This window comes from Caretta caretta, chromosome 7 (assembly GCF_965140235.1).
Source record: "Caretta caretta isolate rCarCar2 chromosome 7, rCarCar1.hap1, whole genome shotgun sequence".
Taxonomy (NCBI): domain Eukaryota; kingdom Metazoa; phylum Chordata; order Testudines; family Cheloniidae; genus Caretta; species Caretta caretta.
Genome location: NC_134212.1, coordinates 115,198,257 through 115,217,521, shown reverse-complemented (window position 1 = coordinate 115,217,521; position 19,265 = coordinate 115,198,257). Strand labels below are relative to the sequence as shown.

General features: G+C 40.2%; 1 protein-coding gene across 47 annotated transcripts in view; it reads left to right on the top strand.

Moving 5' to 3' along the window:
- Positions 1 to 19,265, top strand: part of TCF7L2 (transcription factor 7 like 2) — a 206,590-nt gene that overhangs the window by 164,681 nt on the left and 22,644 nt on the right. For 38 of the 47 annotated variants that reach the window (XR_012669427.1, XR_012669428.1, XM_048857890.2 and 35 more), the window contains 3 exons: positions 11,500 to 11,632; positions 13,967 to 14,069; positions 16,911 to 16,997. Coding sequence is in view for 45 of the 47 variants with exons in the window: in XM_048857890.2 (XP_048713847.1) it covers positions 11,500 to 11,632; positions 13,967 to 14,069; positions 16,911 to 16,997 (323 nt within the window). In the remaining 2 variants the exon portion in view is untranslated. Of the gene's footprint in view, positions 1 to 1,873; positions 2,117 to 11,499; positions 11,633 to 13,966; positions 14,070 to 16,910; positions 16,998 to 19,265 lie in introns of those variants that run through there. The other 9 variants (XM_048857892.2, XM_048857907.2, XM_048857896.2 and 6 more) reach the window with 3 other exon arrangements.

Genomic DNA, 19,265 nt, shown 5'->3' with positions numbered 1-19,265 from the left:
AACGTAGTTGCAGGACATCACAACCAGAGCACTGAGCCAGTTGAGTCATTAGTAAGTTCAGGCAGGAGCTATTTTGAAGAAACTTCCTAGATTCATGAGCTGTTTAAGGGGAGGGGGTGGAAACAGGAGGTCTGGGATGTGTTGGCTCATCATGTTGTTTCCATTTTCCTTCTGTCTTTTGGAAGAACCAGAAAGCAAATTTCTGGTTTAAAGCCCATCCCATGTGCTGCATTTTATAAGTTATTGTTACTAAATGATTGGGAACTGTCCATCACCAGCAAGAGAACTTTCAGTTTACTTAAGAAATTGCACGTGTGACAAAGGCAGCCGCTGGAGTGTGGTGGCCGCTGTGAATAGAGGGAGGGAAGGCAATTAGTTGCCGTGTTGTTGGGGCTTTTACTTGTCAAACTGGAGTCTCATTGCTTTTGTTATTACCATGTAAGGGGAAATCGCGGGGTTTTGTTTTGGTATTAAGGCCCTTAAAGATTGCTGGCTGACACTTTGCACGGGAAGGCCAGATAAGTCTAGAAGAGGGGGAATGGGTGGTAGTAAGAAAAGAAAATTGTTAGAATTCTCTCTCTGTTGATTATATTCCCTTAAATCTTTCCAAATTCTCTGTGTTGGATTTTTTGGTGTTTTTTTTTTTAAATCCATATTCATTAAGCCACTGCTTAAAAACATACATCACAAAAATAAACCTGGAGCTATTTAAGGTGTCGCTGCATGAAACAGTGTCTTAATTTAAAAAAATAAAAAGGGAAATAAATGTTTTCAACTCTTCTTTTTTCATGTCCACTCCAAAGGTGTAAATCCCGCATGATGATGGTAGCGTTTAATATGTGCAGTGTCTTTCTGCATTAACAAACTCATTCACTAAGGATGGTGGGTGATGGTTTTGTAATTGCTGGTGGTTATATCTCCTTTATGGCATTTTCTTGCAGAATGGTTAAACTTCAATACAACTTAAAAAAAAAATGAAATGGTCAGAAATTACTGTTGGTGAACTGGTCACTGTGGATTGCACTTGCTACTCAGCTCAAATTTAGAATACAGTCCTTGCAGCTATCCATCTTAGGTGACTATGTATCGGGCAATAATAGTCTACTTGGCGAATTTAAGATGTAAGGAGACTGTCACCGTTGTTCATTTCATTGATGATATATGGGAATCCTTTTGGTCCTTGTTCAGGGGCAGCTTGTGAAAATACAATAGCTGTGGTGAACTTCTTTAGACGCTGAAAGTCCAGCGATACGGAAGGCTTTTCTTGCATTTTTCTTCTTCAGTGGGGGTCAGTTTAAAAAAAAATCTCTAACGCTGGAAGGAAGGAGCCGGGGGTGGGGAACCAGAGCTAATGGCAAGGACCTATAAAGTGTCACTTCTGTGTTACAGTGACAAGAAAATATACTTTTTTATTTCATAGCTCTCTCCCTAAGAAATTTGTTTTGAGGGAGATGACAATCTTGCAGATAAAGTGACTGCTTGCTACACTTAGCTGATCATGCTCCCTCACAACTAGCCATTGTTTCCTCGCTTCACTTAGTGGTACCTGTACAACCTGAGCTGTAGTAGTATTGTCGTTGATTTCCAAGGTAACTGCTTTTTTAGCTGTCCTTAGCAGGCATACCTGAGCAGGAAAATGAGTCTTCCCCTCCACAACCCCCCTCCCTGACAGGATGGTGAAGTGGTATATTAGAAAATAGAGGAGGTTTTTCTAAATTTTGATATCCACAGCTGACAATTTAGAAATAAGACACTTTTTGCAGCCAACATGACAGTGGATTTTGAGCATTCAGAAAGCACCAGGCCAAAAAACTGGAGACATCTTGATCTTTTAAGACAGCTTTTCCAGTACTTTAAGTGAAAGGGTGGGGGGAGGGAAAGAAAAAGAGAGAGAGAAAAGCTGCAAGGAAAATAATACAAAGCCAGCACAATTGGCATCTAGACATTGAAGAAAAAAGTTTTTGAGGTTAAGAGAAGGAAAGACAAAGCTGTTATGTACCCGCGGGATGCAATTTTAGTGGGAATGGAAGATTTGAGTGGTAAAGGAGGAGCGCTTGCCTCTGGGTTCTCTCTATTCCAGCAGTTCGGCTGCTGGCATCTCAATTTGAATTGTTGGGTGAGTAGCACTTTTTCGCGTGTGCGCGCTTTTCAGTCTTGACCACTGAACTTCTTATGTGACTCTTTTTTTTTTTATTCTGGTCCGTGCAAGGGGAAAAAAAAAGATAAAGCAGGCATCTCAAGCTGTGACCTTTTTTAGATACTTTTTTTACAGTGAGCATTTTTTAAAGGGGTGCTGGTGGCATGACTTTTCAGTGATGCTTCTTAATGCTGTAATAGTTGCAAAACAATGTGAAGCAAGACTCTGTCCACATACAAAGCTGTGCAATAATCCAAAGATGGTTCCCCCCCCCCATTTTTGTTTTGTGTTTTGGAAAGGGAGAAAATTCCTTTTCTCTTTTTTGGGGTGTGTGTGTATATGTTATAGTTATTGAACAATGTTTAACAACAAGGGGAAAGTATGAGTGTATTATGTATATATTATACACGCAGTAACATATTCACACAGGTAATATGACCCTATATCTTTCATTTAAATTTTTTGTGTGTGTTTTTAGTTCAAAGCTTTCAAGAATTCAGTCCTGTTATTTCTTTTACTGAGAACCCTGAATGTGAAAATTCTTTGTTTTTAAGGGAAAAGGTTGATTTGAAGCCTGGCAGGTGTATAACAATTAGGATTTTTGGAAATGACATGATTCAACACTTGAAGTATAAGAACGAGCCTAAGTTTCTTTGGAAATTGTTACATATATTTGTCTAGTGGTTTTTAATCCCTTGTTTTTGTTGTACTTTGTAAAAAGCATTTAAATTTTATAGGAAAGGATTCTTCAGAAACATAGCCCAGGCACGTAAGATGCACATTTTAGGGAGTCCATATAGAAATGATTCTTTGCTCAGTGACGAAAGAAAAAACTTTTTTTTTAATTGAACTATAATTAATACAGAGTAGAATGTACCTTGCTGCAGTGTTTCTATATTTATAACCAAAAGAACTCCATCGGTTGTTTTCTCATATTAGTATATATTATAAAAAGTACCCCAGCCAATTTAACCAGTTGTACATTCTCCTTAATTATACATATGAGAGAGAGAAATTATACAGCTAATGTTTTTAGAAAGCAGCCCAGTTTGACAGGAAGTTTTCTTTTCCTGTCTGCTGTATTGTCATTATCTTTAGGAAGAGGGAGTTATTTTATGCCCTTGGAATAGAGGCGCTGATGACTTTCCCTTGATAGTGGATTTATTGCCTTTTCTGCTACAAAGTTTTGATGTGGTGAAGTGTTGTAAAGGTGTATATTCTCTTCCAGTGGTGAAAATGATAGTTATTCATATCTTTCTTCTTTCACAACACAATTTCTGTGAGACGAGTGAAAAAGCCTTTTGACTTGTATTTTTAGGGAAAGCTCTCATTGAGGTTTGTGCGAAAGGCCTGACAGTTCTGTATAAATTAATTTCTTTCCCACTACGATATTTTAGAGTGTGTTCAAATTCTAACATATGTGACCCAACACACATTTATGTAAAGGTTTAGTGTCTTAAAAATAATTGATTGGAACTTAATTTCAGGCCATTTTTATGACTCCATTGTTTTCTTGCATTGCATACAATTTTTAGCACATGAGCAATGATCACAGTTAAAAATGGAAGTGTTTTGAGGATGAAGTTTTGTCACTTGGTACAGTCAGATATTATCATTAAATAATGCTGTCCACAGTGCAGTACATCACAATCTGAGAATTCTGTATTTTGAAAAATGTAATAGAAATATGGCGTCACAGTTTATTTAATCCATGTTTATCAGCATTAATGCTTTAATCATTTTGGTATTACTGAAATAGTCAAAAATGCATAAGGATACACACAAGTCCTTCCTTTTATTTTAAGAAAGTTACTGGGCTTTTTAAATAAAACCTGGCTGTCGCTATAAAATTCATCTATAAAAATTCTGGCTGTCGCTTTAGATCACGTAACTGATCTCTGTACAAAATCAATGTAGTTATTTCTCCTGCAGCATATGCTTAGTGCTGAAATATGTGTGATTTATATGTAAGAGGGGAAACTCCGTATGATGTGGCATTTACAGGGACACAGTACTATGCGGTGGGTAAAAGCTTAATCACTGCACTGTTGGAACTGTTATGTAAAAAGTTATTCGTGCTAAGTAAATTGAGATAAGGTAGTTGCATGATCACCCATTTTTTCAGTCACTTCTACCTCCTCCCCACCTTTTCTGAACTCTAATCCAGAGATTTGTTTTCTCTCCCCTTCTCATCCTTAAATTAGGATCTGTGTTTTTCTTCTCTTATGCCTGTTTCAATTTCATTAGTCTCTGTGATTCACATGTCCTCCTGTTCTGGCCCTTATGCTGTTCCTTTTCTTTGCTCACTGTTAAAGTGGATCCTGTCTGTTCGGGAATCAACAATTGTGTTTGAAGCGGGTGAAGGATATTTGCCAAGTTGGGAAAGGATCAATGTACCCTCTTTCTTTCATGCTAAGAGAGGGAAAAATGGTCTGTGGTTTAAAGGTCCTTTCAGGTGCCTCAAACTTCAGGAAACCAAGCATCTAGCCAGTGGCGCTCATATTGGAAATCTTCTTGTTCTTCTAACTGGTTATAATTTTGTGATGCGGTAAAATAATGGTAAGAGAAAGAAGTCTGGATTTGTGTAGACCACAACTCACGTACACGGGGGATGGCTGATTTGTTGAAGTGTTGGAAAGATTTGGTAGAAGAAATGCAACCGAGAGCGTTCTCTTTTATTGATAAAAAATTGGGAATGAGTAAGGCAAAAATTGACTTTCATAAACTTAACGGGAAGCAGGTTTTGAAAGAACTCTAAAGGTTCTACTCTGTCTGAACGGGCACTTTTCTCTTCAGACCCAGCATTACTGTAACTCCACATGGCCCAAGAACTCTAGCACTGTTTACCTAGTATCATTGATACCAAGTATAATTTTTTCACTCTCTTTTTTTTTTTAACTGCTGCAAAATTAGCCTCCCTGCCAGCTTTAATTGATAACCAGCTCTACAGTTCTTCTAATAATAATATTAATTAATTAATTAATAATAACAATTAATAATAAATAATAAGGCTTTACTAATATTTTTAATTGTTCTGCATAATACGTAACAAGCAGTAGGTAGGCATGCAAGATCTGGTTCCCTTTCTTTTAAACTAGCTAGTTTGTAATTGTCACCAGTTCAGTTTCCTTTTTGTGAATTTAAGTGGAAATTTCCTGCGCATTTTAAAGATTCCCCCCGCCCCCCTTCCCTTCAGTGCATCTTCCTATAGGAAGAATGCAGAAAATGTTGAGTGCGGAGCGGTGAGCAAACGTGTGATGCTTCAAAACTCAGAGAGGACTTCAAAAGGAAAAAAGGATTCACTTTCTTAAGTGAATTGCGGAGCATTACAAGCCAGGAAACTGTCTTTGTGTTTGTTTGAGAAATTCAGGGTAGGACAGATTTTGGAAAGCTGGCTGGTTTGTTCTATAGCAGGTAGGCCCTTGTTAGAACAATTCTGCAGCCACGAAGAAGCCATTGAAATAAAGAGAGAGAGGAAGCGCTTAGAAGTGCAAGAGTGTTTGTGGGTTTGGGGGGGGAGGTGGGGTTGTCAAGCGCTGTCTGTGGGGGATATTGTCCCTACACATGGTTGTCTGTGCTTCTGTCATCATTTGTGTGAAGGAAGAAAATGAGACTTTTTTAGTGGGGAGAGTTCTGGTTATCAATAGAGGCCTTGTCCTCTGTTACAATAGGCAGTTAGCTTAGGGCAGGACCTTAGGCAGAAATGAGCTACGTAAAACTGTGAAAGGGCTCAGGCCACTGTATTTGCTATAATGGGGCAAGGGGAAGTAGATTTCAGGAGCAAATGTTTTCATACCTGACTAAGCGCTCTTAAAAAAAAACAAAAAAAAACCCACACATTCCAAGTCCAGTTAGTACCTTAAGCAGAATTGACTTAAATCTTTATTCCTAAAGGAAATTCTCCACCTGTGTTTTTTTAATCTTAGTTTGTTTTTGTTTTGTTTTGTTTGAAATCAGTCTGAATTATTGATGTTAAGGCACTTTGGGTTTGGTGTTACCTTGTGAAAGTTAACTGCCCAGCAAGAGCTGTTACTTGATCATTTTGAATAAGATGGTGAAGGAGGCAGTAGCAGTTGTCTACAGGTGGTCTGACTTGCTGGGCACACTGAAATCCTGGGAGAATATTTCTGTTTGTTAAGACTTTTCTGTTGACCTAGTTTCCTGATAAAAAGATTCACCCTTGTGTAAGACCAATCAGAGATAAACCTTTAGAAAAGACAGTTCTTTACTCTTTAACTGGCTCTCTGCAGCTGTTAACGTCTGTTAATATTTTACTTGTTGTAATCAGCATAACTATAACAGCAGCACCTGTAAAACCCACGGAGACAAGGTATACACTTATTTTTCTTGTAAACTGGTCCCGAATAAGTACCCTTAGCTGGCGGAGAGAGAGAGCAGTCCCTGGGAGGGCCTCGTAATTCAAGACCACTGTAGATCTTCTACATCCACCCTGGAGGAGGGGAGAAGACTGACAAACCCTCTTCTGTGCTGCTTTTGTTTTATTGTACTAGGCTCATAAAGGCACTTTCAGACCCCATCTTTCTTCTGCAGAAAGGGAAAGCAACAGGGGAGTATTGAAGAGGAGGACATGGCAAAAGAGACAGGCAGAGCTATAGCTCCATTTGTTTTCACTATCTGTTGATTAATAGGTTTAGAGGTGAATGGCAAGCTTCCATTCCCCTTAGGTTACCCATAGTGGAGGAAGGGTGGGGGGTCTTGGATACAAGTGCCTAATCAATCTTTCCCTTGCCACGTTCCAAATTATGAACAGTTTGCGGGGTGGGTAGCAGTGTGCAGGATGGTGGCAGAACATCTCCTGCAGGTTAGCAGAACTTGATGCTTTAAGAACACTTGAAAGGTTAGGGGTCAGCCAAGGGGGTCTTTCCCCACATTGTAGTCACAGGAACTGTGTGTATAGAACGGGAAGGTTTTAAGCTTTGCTTCTTGCAAAAAGCCCCTTTTGCCCTTCACTGTTAGCTATTCAGTGTATAATTACGGGTATTGACTAAGAAAACAAGGGAGATTCAAGGTTAGGGTGCCTGGCTTGCTAGTTAGGCCAAGAAAGGCTTCTGCATCAACAATGTAATAGCTACATTCCAAGTTCCTTAGTGTCTTAAGGAATTTTCTGTGTTTTTGTATTTTTTGTGTATCCGTTTTTTCAGATGCCATATTAACCTGGCACAATAGATTGATTTTCTGTTTCCTGTGCTATACTTTTCTCTGTGTTCTTGGTAACATTACTTTGAATATATACAGAGGTTTTTTTCACCTGAGTCACACTGTGCCTTGATATATAGGAATTGCAGTAACAGAAACTTCCTATTAAAAGTTTTTATTTTTGCATCTCCAGTGAAATGAACAAAGTGTGATTATTACATTATCACTCAGGCAGGCAAGGATTAGAGGGTTGGGTGCTTTTAAGGATTGAGGAGCTATTAATCATTATACAGCTTATATTCCCTTCTTCAGTAGATTGAAAATATTAATTGGAGGGATGCGTTGCCTTCATAGCAGACGGTTCTACGCACATATAGCTCTTTCATTTTAATGTCATTACCATGCAGCAAAAACTAATGCACAGTGATTTCACACGCAATTGCCAGCAAGTTTCAACCAAATTATTCGGATTCTTTTGGGGGGCACCTGTCAGCATTTAATGCACACTCATTTTAACATCCCAACACTCTGCATGTCTCCCCACTCTGTATCAGTCCACAATTCAGCTTTGCTTTTTAATACTGAAGGTTCAGTTATGGTTTGTCATCTTTGGTTATGCATTTCCAAAGCAGTATCAAATTCCTGTGTAGAGATTTGATTCCACATGGGTCCAATTTTTCATCTTTCCCGTATCAGACATAGCCAATAAAGAAAAACAAACTTTTGTTGTAATTTGTATTTTTTGTCCTCTTCCCCCCTTCAATCCAAAGCACTAAATACCTTGCTTTAGGAGCGTTAGGAGGAGTGGCTTCCTATCAGGTTCCTTGGTATGCTGTAGATGTGTATTTTGGGGGATTCTCTTTCTGCTGTTGCATACATTGTTGCTAATCTATATGTAGTGGTACAGCCCCACTTTTCACATGTCACATACCATGAATGGGATGTTTAAAGTTGCTGTTTCCAGAAAAGAAATTCCATTTTCTCAGAATGGCTTTTATCTTATATCTTAAACTATCGTGGGCAAAGTACTAGAAAATATACTACAGAGAGCCATCATGCATTGACAAGGGGGATGGGCTAAAATGATCTAATAGGTCTTTACTATCTGTAACTTTTATGATACACCTTGTTATAGCCACTGGGGAGTGTTAGGGACGGCACTTGTGACTCAGGCAAAGCTCCCATTGACTTCATCGTGAAAAGCAAGTTCAGCATTAAGCCTGCCCTTGCCCACAACGTAATCCTGTCTTGTGCTGTTTTTCAAGGACGCTTATTTAATATAGTTCAGTAATGCTGCTTTAAAGACTAGCTTGTTTATTTGGTTTATGAATAATTGGCAGTTCTTCTAAACCATTCATCTCTTCCTCTTGTAAATTATTGGCTCTCTTCACACTGAGGCACGACCTCTCCCCCTTCTTTTTTGATCTGCTAAATACAGAATATTAAATATAATACAAATGCAGAGAAATCTAGGTTGGCTGTAGTGTAGTGATACAGTTCCGATCCGACTTGATTGGTTTTTGTTTTTTTTTGCCGTGTTTAAAATGCAACTGTAATTTCCCCAACCTCCCCAAATCCGCTCCTCCCTGCCCCCCGCCTCCTCCAGCATGATCACAGGGCTGGGAAGAGCCAAAGGCCCAGATCCTATAAACCCATACTCGCATGAGTCGTCCCTTTGACTTCAGAGGGACCCAATTGCATGAATGAAATCTATTCACCTGAGGAAAGGTTTGCAGGGTCAGGCTCAGACTTCCGTTTCTTTGTTGGCAAGGTGTTAAGTAAAATGATAATTTGTCTCTTCATGCTTGACTCACGCCATTTTGTAGTGGTGTTGCAGGGGCTCTTGAAACATCAGAGCAGTGGGTGGTGGTTTCACACAGTTTACGTGCACTGTCAGAGCCAGGCCACCACAGGGGCTGATAAGTATGCAAAGCCAGTGTTATTCTAAATGCTGTTGTTTTTGTCAGTTTGTCTGACCCTCCAAAGTTGTTTCCTCGGTAATTTTTTTTTTTTTTAATTTTCCGGTAATCGGCTTGGGTTGTTTAATGGTTTCTATCAAAAAATTAGCCTTCTGTAAAAGCCATACCTTATTTTGTTAGCATACTGGGGTTGGCTGAATGCTTTTCCAACCTGATGTCTAGCAGTGCCCTTCCCAGTTGCTTCTCTGTGCCACTCTTACCAGTCACACCATGTGTTACCCAACAATAAAGATTCACAAATCTCTTGGCCAGTGATTCTGTCTTGTCAGGAATTATAATTCTTGGTGATCCGTAGTCTTTAGACAGTTGCTTTGCACAGAATGTCACATGGTGCTGCATGGAGAAGCTTGGTAGTTTGGACAATGTGTGTCTCTTTGAACAATACCTAATATGACTTATTTGAAACCCTTACCAAAGTTTTCAGTATTGCCAAACTTTCCTAGGATAGTTCACTGTTAAGAACACAGAACTTTGTTAGGATAGTTCAATTGACTTTGTTCACATAAGGGGCCAAATCCAGCCCTCGGACACCCTGCCGTAAATCCAGAGTAACTGTTGTGGTCAAGTGTTGAAGTCTGTATGACACGACCGATGATCCTGTGAGCACAACACACTGTAATTGGCAGCACTGGATTTCACATACTAGCCATGATCTATGTCACACAGCTACTATTTGGCCTGCGCCACTGTGTGAAGAGATTAAAAAATAAAATAAAAACAAAGCAAAAGTTATGGAAAAGAGCTCATGAACTATTATTTGAATCTGCCCCCAATAGAAGATAGGTAAGACATTAACCTGCATTTGAGATGTGTGGTATTTTTCAAAATTCAGTATGCTTTTTTCCCTTCCTGCTGTAGAAATGATCACCCTTTAACAAAAGTTGGAAATAAAAATTAAATGTGCTTTTAAGAGATGCCCAAAATATTCAGACTGAGCTCAAGTAATATTTTGTTTAATACAGCACTGGGAAAAAAATATCTGCTCAACAGCTTGTACTGGCAAGTTTCAGCCCTCTGAATGCTTGTGCCCTTTAGGAATGGGGTGTAGAATGAAAACGCTGACAGACCCTGAACTGTAGTGGCGCTTGCGGGTGCTGCTGAAGTATCCCTTCTTTCTTTTAATGTGATTCCTTTTACTTGATGTTAATGCAAGTTGTTCCTTACTTAAAGTAATAAAAGGAAATGAAGACACATTCTAAAATGAAACTTGACTCTAATCCATTCATCATCTAATACTAGCCTCTTTATCTTTGCTGGTACCTAATCTGGTTAAATGTCCCTGTTGTAGGATTTTAGTGAAAATCCTCTGTGGGGAATAGGGTTTTTTGCAATTGGATTACTTGCAGTAAATGGTCCAGTAGTTCACTTGTTTCAGCTTAATTTTTTTCTTTGTGATCTTGTAAGGGTAAGTTACAGTTCAACGTGCTCTTTCTTTCGGTCTGTATTTCTTTCTAAAAGAAAGAGAATAATTTTGCCAGTTATGAAAACATAACAAAAAAAAAAACCCTGATATTTGCATGACTTTTTGGGGTGGGGTTTTTGTTTTTGTTTTCACCCAATGAGTTTTCATTTCAGTGTCTGTATCTACATTCTTGCCATTATTTGAAAATCTGCATGTTTTGGTAGCACAATTCATCAGTATCTAGTTATTAGTATCCAGCATCTTATTAGTGCTATCTGTTGAATTGATAATGAATCAGGTCTCTTATAATATGCATAAAATATGCAGGTGATCATCTGGCAGTTTAGTGCTGCCAGATGAAGGGAATACTCCAAAATTAGGAGGACTTTTTATGCAGGCTCTTTATAAAAGAATTGTAAAATGTTGACTGGTAGCTGGGAGAGAAGGGAAGACCTTCAGGTCACTAAGCGTTTGGGACTCTTGCTAATTAAACTGGGGGGCTCCATCAGCATCTCACTGAAGAGCTTGCATGCATCACAGAGGTGAAGCATGAGAAGTCGTAAGAAAAAAAAAATCTACTGCCCCATTAGGGAGCACGAAGGGTCAAAGAGAATAAAGAAAGATTCTTACCCACTTACTTGTGAACAGGAATGGGGGGAGGGGGAAGGAAATTGCGGCAGAAACACGAGGGAAAACATAAGAATCATGTTACAACCTTGTGGCAACGTACGTTTCTTTAGATAATCCCCAAGGGTTAGGGGGGATGAGTGTGCAGCATTGCTAACGAAGGGTGTCCCCCCCACATCCCCTTTTTCTTTTGACAGTCTAACAAAGTGCCGGTTGTGCAGCACCCACACCACGTACACCCTCTCACGCCGCTTATCACGTACAGCAATGAGCATTTCACGCCAGGAAACCCTCCTCCCCATTTACCAGCCGACGTAGATCCCAAAACAGGTAGGTGGGGAGTCTCGTTGGGAGGGGGTTGGAGGAAGTCCTCTATGTTGTTTGTTTTGAGGGGTGGATTTCCCATGCTGCAGTGGCAAATGGTTGTGAAATACCCTGAGCGAATCCAATTTGCTTTTGAATCACTCTCCTAAATTAGTGAAACTTTAGATATAAACCTATTGGGCTAAGTTTTCATGAAAGGCCCAGGAAGCTGCACATGGAACGCTGGGCCTGCAGTCATCTGTGCCTGTATTTCTGTGCAGCAGAGGTGGAGCACAGAATACACAGTTAGATCTCCGCCTGATTTGCAGGAGCCACCCAAGGAGTTAAACATGTTCATTCTGTGATCTGCACTTACAAAATTGCAGCTGGAATTTTAAAGGTGGTAGGTCGCAGCCAGTTTCAAAATGAATCTCTCTGATTCCCCCAAACCCATTGTTTCTGTGTCAGGGGTTTGGCCATTTTTCTCTTATAGTGTTGAATTTCCATCCACCCGTGCTGCTTTAGTTCCATCTGCACGCTTGCAGCTTTCCCCCCCAAAATGTAGGTCTACCCAAGTCTCAGTTCACCCTGAAGAGCAATCTTCTTGAATATAGAGCAATGTAAAACCCTGCCTAGATTTATTGGTCTTAGCAGAATAGAATTTACATGTTATTTTAACTTTAAAAGGGGTCTCTGTTTAACATGAGGCCTCAGATAAGTCATATAGGATATGTCTATACTCCAGTTAAACACCCACGGCTGGCCCATGTCAGCTGACTTGGGCCCAGGGAGCATAGGCCGTGGGTCTATAAAACTGCAGTGTAGACATTCGGGCTTGGGCTGCGGGCTTGGGCTGCAGACTGGGCTCTGAGACCCCACAAGACTGGAAGGTCCCAGAGCCCAGGCTCCAGCCTCAACCCAAACATCTACACTGCAATTTTATAGCCGCAGAGCCTGAGCCCCACGAGCTGGAGTCAGCTGACCCCGGCCAGCCATGGGTGTTTTACTGCGTGTCCTGATACCGATAGAGTCAGTCTTCCTTTTTTCAAGCTCCACAGAATTCTCAGTGGCAGTGTTTTGTTTTTGTTAATCCAAATCCCTGCTAGTTAATTAGAAGGCAAATTTGAAACAGTGAATACATGTCAGAGTTTGTCGAAAGAATTGCTCTATGCTGTGCCTATCATATGCAGATAAATTATCTAAACCCCAGTCCGTGAATGAACTGGTACACTATTAGCTGTTGTTCACTTTACACACCGCAGCTGGGGCTTTCTTTTAATTGTATTTAGTGCTAACTTTGCATGGCTTAAAAGGAGCCATCTAGCCATCCCTGTAAAGTGAATGGCATAGTCAACCACTCATTTAAATAATGGCAGTACAGGGAATAGCTTTTAAATGGTTATCGTAAAACATATGATTAACGTCTGTAGACTGTTTACTTTTCTTCTGTGAACATTCTTTCAAGTGTGCAAATAGCTCACTGTATGGTTAAAGCTCAGTTAATCTGTTTGGTTTTTGTAATGGAGAAAAAGCAGTGTCTGCATGAAAATGTCACACAAGGAGATTTAATTTAGAGATTAAAAGCTTCCTGAGTGATTTAAAAAAAATACTTTTTCAGCCATGAATGCAGTGCCCCTTCCTTTTAATGCTCTCTGTTTTAATTCTGCTTCTGCCATACTATTTGAAGGTCCCAGTCCTATAACCATTACCTGAAGAAGTCCCATTGACTCCAAAGGTAAGGGTTGCAAGATCAGATCTTCTATTTGGAGCTGAATTCCTTTAGCTCTGAATATGTACCGCAACAGGACTAAAATATCCCCACGCCTCTTCTTTTTACCAAACACTATCAGGACTCTGTCTTCTCGCCTTCAAGATTTTAGGATAGAGTGGAGACACAAAACCAAATGCCTCATGCGCACCCAAAAGGGGGGAACCACTTGGAAATATATGGTTTATTTTGGAGGTTTACTCAGAATGGAGGGGAATGGCTGAGGGCTCCATCCAGAGAAAAATCCGGAATGATTGTGGGAGGGGACCATCTTTTTGTTCTATTTGTACAGCGCTGAGTACTGTGGGGTCCGGGTCCAGATGGAACTGTAAGGACTGTTGCAATACAAATAATTAATAATGGTCTTTGATTGGTGTCAGGGTAGGAAGGATCAAATCTCCCCTGTCTTTTGATGAATCTCATTTACTTACAATACAAAGCGGCCCATTCTGGCAAGTGGAGGTTGAGGCAGTGGGCCAACTCTTGGAACTAGTAACCAAAGTCACGGCATAGAAACCTATTTGATTTTTCTACCCCCTTTTATTTCCTTTCCTGACCCAGTATTTATGCCATTTCACTTTCCTCTTCCCTAGGAATTCCAAGGCCTCCGCATCCTCCGGATATATCTCCTTATTATCCGTTATCACCGGGCACTGTAGGGCAAATCCCCCATCCGCTAGGATGGTTAGTACCACAGTAAGGAGTTCCATTTTTTTATTTCCATTTTGGTTTTTTGACATGTATAATTTTTAATGTAAAAATAAGTGTGTATATGTGTTGAGATAAGTGTATTTGCCAGCTGCCACTTTATGATGTGGGTGAACTGATAACTACTCAATAAAGATTAAATAAACCTGGGGCTCTGATACCAAGTCATATGCTATTAAGCAAACATGGGCACTAGGGCATTGCTACACATGTTGTCTTTAACCAACCGATGGCCTGTGAGGCATAAATTCATAGCCCCGCCGCTCCCCCCCCGCCCGCCATTAAAACACTTTTATAAATACATTTTTGCTGGATGTCTCATTTTTCACACACCCCTGAGTTTGATTTTGTGGTGGCTGATGATAGTTTCAGGGGTGTGCGTTTTTTGTTTTTTGTTTAAGTCATGTCACCATTAATGTAACTCTGTAATTACAACTGCATTGCTCTTCTATGCTATGAGTCCCTGTTTTCCATGTGGGGGTGGGCAGAGTTTACGTTAGCTGGCGAAATGGGTGACACCTGGTTGAAAAAGTAGCAACTTAGGAGTGAACTTTTATTAAAGACAAGAAAAGTGAATTAGTTCAGATTAAAGGTGGCCAAAAAAACCCACCACAAAACACCCCATGGGGAATGTCCATTTGATTATTTTTTGAACACGTAGAACTTGTAGGGAATGGGAGTCCCTCAAAAGAAATGCAGTGAGTCATTGGTACCTGCTGCCTTTATGTTGCCATCTCTGAAATGGGTTTATAATACCTCCTTGCCCCACAGGGCTTCTATGCAGTTTAATTGATTATTGTTTGTAAAGTGCACTGAGGTCCTGGAAGAAAGGGGTCTCTGCATTACAGTATAATTCTTTATTACCATAAGATGTTTTATTCACATATAAAGGATATTTCAGGCCTCATTGATATTGGGAAGCTCAGGCTGAGTTGCCCAAGGGCATGAGTACTGCATTATGCTCTAGGTTATTTGCTCTAGCCACATAGGATGAAGTTCACCTGTCCTTGAGGAAATGGAATATATATATATAAGGAACTGAGTAGGAGGCCATAAAATTCATACATATACCTAGACCCGAGGACGTGAATTGGGGGAGGCGTGCAGTCCTCCCATGGCCTCTATTCCAGCTACGGGGAGTCCCTATTCACTGGATATGCACATGTGAATTCAGGGAGACCTTGACATGACCTGGCCTCAGTGATCCCTCCTCAGAAGCCCACATGAGAGGTTGTTTCACACACTTCCCCTCCTCACAGGGTTATGGTGCTTGGTGCTTACAGGGCATGAAGGGGTCTTCACACTAGGAAGAGGAGGGGTTTGAAGCTCACCCTTGTGCTGGCCCTGTCCAAAGGGGTGAATTTCACCAGAAATGCACAGCTCTAGCAGAAACAGAAACCCGAGATATTGTTCTATCTAAACCGAATCCCTGTACGTATGTGGCAATTTCTCTCTTGCTCGGTAAACCAGCTTACCTTTAGGATGCAGGCCCCACACTTGTATGCACTGGCTATTTTTTTTTTTTCCTCACATCCAACCTGTATAGTTCTCAGGCATCACCTGAGTCTTTTGGACTCCTGACATATAAAGTAAATACACTCAGCTTGTGACCAAAAACTGTAAAGTTAAAGTGAGGGAGTAATGGATAAAAGTGCCCTCATCTTTTAGCCATGGCCAGGTGTCCCTTTTTTTTCTCCTTTCTAGTGCAGCCTTATTGTGTCTTGGCATTTTGTGGGCATACGTGTCACCTTTGGGCATTAGATCATGTCTGCCATATGCAGGTGCATATAACCACAGGATTTGGTAGCCAGTTTCCTAATGCATGTGGAAACACTCAGCTGCATATCAGGTAGGAGGCTTACAACCCAAACCATCAATTTACCCTGCTGTATTTATTTATCTACTCACAATTTTTACATTCTTTTTGTGGGTTGATACCAATAATCCCATCATTAAAAAAACAAATCCTTTTTTTAGTTTAAACAATAATACAAACTTCCAGCAAAGGTAGATAAGGGTTTTTATTTTTAAATTCTCTACCTTTTTTGTGGTCACAATTAGCTACTGGAGCTACCTATCCTAAACTGGCCTGGTTATCTCAAATGGGTTATGCTTAAAAAACAAAACATAATAAGTATCCTACCAGCACAGCTGATATGTATTTGAAGGACAGATAAAAAGAACTAGCCAACACAGACAAATCTCAATCAGAAAAAGTTGTGTGTCTTTCATGAGTATGCTGTTTTGCATGTTGCTGTATTTTTTAATTATTGTAATGAGGTGTGATTGTCTATTGGTTACCCACAATACTTCTTGGGGACTCTCCCCCGGTAACTCTTGTCAACACTTGTTAATCTGACAAAAGGCTACAAATTAAGCTCTGTTAATTTAATGTTTTCTCACCGAGATCTAAATACCGAAAGAGGCCCAAAGCGCAACTGAAGTCCTTTGATTCACTGTACTTTATTTTGGTATAAATTTACATTCATTATTGTTTTCCTTTGGATGTGTAGCCCTCAATTAGTGTGATGGCTCCATTAAAGCAAGCGAGACTTCGCCTTTAATTATTACAACAAAACACCTAGTTTCAGCTTGGGGAGAGGGTCTCTATTGACATAAGCAGAGGTTATAAAATTTAATTAGCCATTCCTATCAGATTTATGGCATTCAAATTGTTCTGTGTTTCTTTCCTTTGATCCTTGCTGTACAATCCCCAAGATTTTTGTTCTGATCAAATGAGAATAAAGCTTACTGTGCAGAGAGAAGTTGGGGGGTTTTTTTAAGCCCTTTTTTCTTTCTCTCACTATTTTTTTCCCTTCTTCTTTCCAGGCAAGGTCAGCCAGTTTACCCAATCACAACAGGGGGATTCCGGCATCCCTACCCAACAGCTCTGACTGTCAATGCTTCCATGTCAAGGTGAGTTCAAAGTACTGAGGTCCTGAATCAAGGGCAAATGTAACTCCTCTTAACATTCTCTGTAGAGAAGTGTGTTTCATCTAGAAAATGCATTTCTGGATTTGCAGTCATTTCCAGTTTTCAAAAAACAGAATTGTCCCATCTGATGAGAAAGGGAGTCACAGCACAGCCATTGAACATCAAGGTTTGGCAGGTGGGGGCTATGTTTTTTAAAGCCAACTAATTGAGAAATATGGTAGTCCATGACATTGAAAAAGCAAGAAGTCCTGACACGTTCTGGTTTCTCAGTGGCTATCATCCAGAGCAGTGCTCTGTGTAAGAAAGGGAAGGGTGTGGGTGTATTATTGTTATTCAGGCTGAGTTGGAAGGAAGGTTATTGTGCTTTTTTCCCTTTCCGGAGCTCAAAACACTAGTAGTCAACATAAAAGTACCTTCCTGACCCTCTAAAGCTTTAGAAGTATATATTTGTCCCCCTCCCTATCTCCAATTAATTCCAGCTAATTTTCCAGGGGCTGCTAGTTTTATTTACAAACTGGTTGGCAGCACTATGTTTAAGTAATCACTAATTGCTCCTAATGATAGTTTTATTTTCTGTTCATCTGATTTTCAGTCTGGTTAATTAAATCGGTGGAGGTTTAGACTTTCCTGATGGGCTGAAACAGCTAATCCATTTTGATGATGGCACATAATTAAATTAGCATGCATTACATAGCAAGGTTCCACGTCTCTTTCCCCTGCTTCCCGCTCGCCTACATCTCTGTGGTTAATACATGCAGGTTAGAGTACAGAGGAAGATTTGAGTAGAGAATGGTAACTCCTACCTTGAGTAACAGAAACCTGTAGCCAGGGCTGGAGAGTGAGTGGGGAAACACTCTGTATGTGTTAGAGAAGAAAGAATAAACTTGATAACAGAACGTTCACTTGTTGATACAGTGAATAAAAAGAGATGCCTGAAAACCTAAATTTGTATAAAAGGGCCCAGTGCAGACAGAGATCCAGGGCTGAGGAAAAGCTGCAAATTAAGTGACAATTCCTGTTTAGTCTTTAAAATATGTACAAAAGATTTGAAGGTGTGAGGTGAGGCAAAGTAGAACTTGGTTTAGTTTAATTATTATTAGTGAGGGTAGTTTCTTTCTTTCTTTCTTTCTTTCTTTTGTGGGGATGCTGTATTCCCAAGACAGGCCTTATGAAAGGTAGCTAGTTAAAAAAAGTATACAGCAAATTAAATACATTATTGTGGTAATGGGACTACAGAAGCACAGGTCTATTATACTTATGGCAGTTATAGGGAATGTAGGATCCTTGCCCTGTTCTAGCACACCCTTTGATATTCATTCCATTCAGCAGCAGGGCCAGGACTTCGCAGAATTAAGTGATGGGTCATTATACTTTAAACACCGTGGAGAAGCCTAGATTGGCAATTAAACAGCACTTGCTGACACTCGCTTGTGCCACCCTGTGACCCCCTTTAGATTGAGATGTTGGAGCTCGGGGCCCTCAGCCTGCTAAATTGGTAGCAGGCACTTCTCCTGACGAGGGCTGGCTCTGAAATCTGCCGGCTTCAAAGGGAGCAAGATCATGTATAAACCATAATGTGGGTGCACCATGGCTCAAAAAATAAGGCAGGAATAGATGAAATGTTACAAGTGCAAGGGGGAAATGAGAGAATAATGACAAATCTAATGCAACTCAAAGCAGAATTGTTGCACAGAAAAATGCATCCCACTGCTTGTGCATAAAATCAAGGCAGGCAGATGACATCCAGTTAACAGAAACATGTCAACAGTGAAGTAAAGTGAGAGTGAGTAAGGGAGAAGCCCCTGAGACAGCTAGGAACAAAAAATTAGTTGTCCTTAACAAGTTAAGGCTCATCATTATATTCTGGCTTGGAGCCATAAAAGCAGACAGGGGTATATAATGAGCTGCTTAGAATTGTTAGGATGTTTATTGCAATTCATGGGAATCTTGTCTGAAGAAAGGAATTTCTCAGGCAAAGGTGTGTGTACTGGGCTGGGGGCACGGCTGGTGTTTGCATATGCGTGCACGCACGCACACCATCTTTCTTTTTATCTGTATTTATATTACACACACGTGCACAGACACACATATGGATACCGAGCGATATGTTTAGACATATTTATTCTTTGTTGCTGCCCAAAAACTCCTTTTGTATTTTACCAAGTATGGGCAATTCCTATGGACAGACCACCTTAAAATGTGTAGTTATGCGCATGTTTTCTCACATGCCATGTCATCTGTGAGTGCACA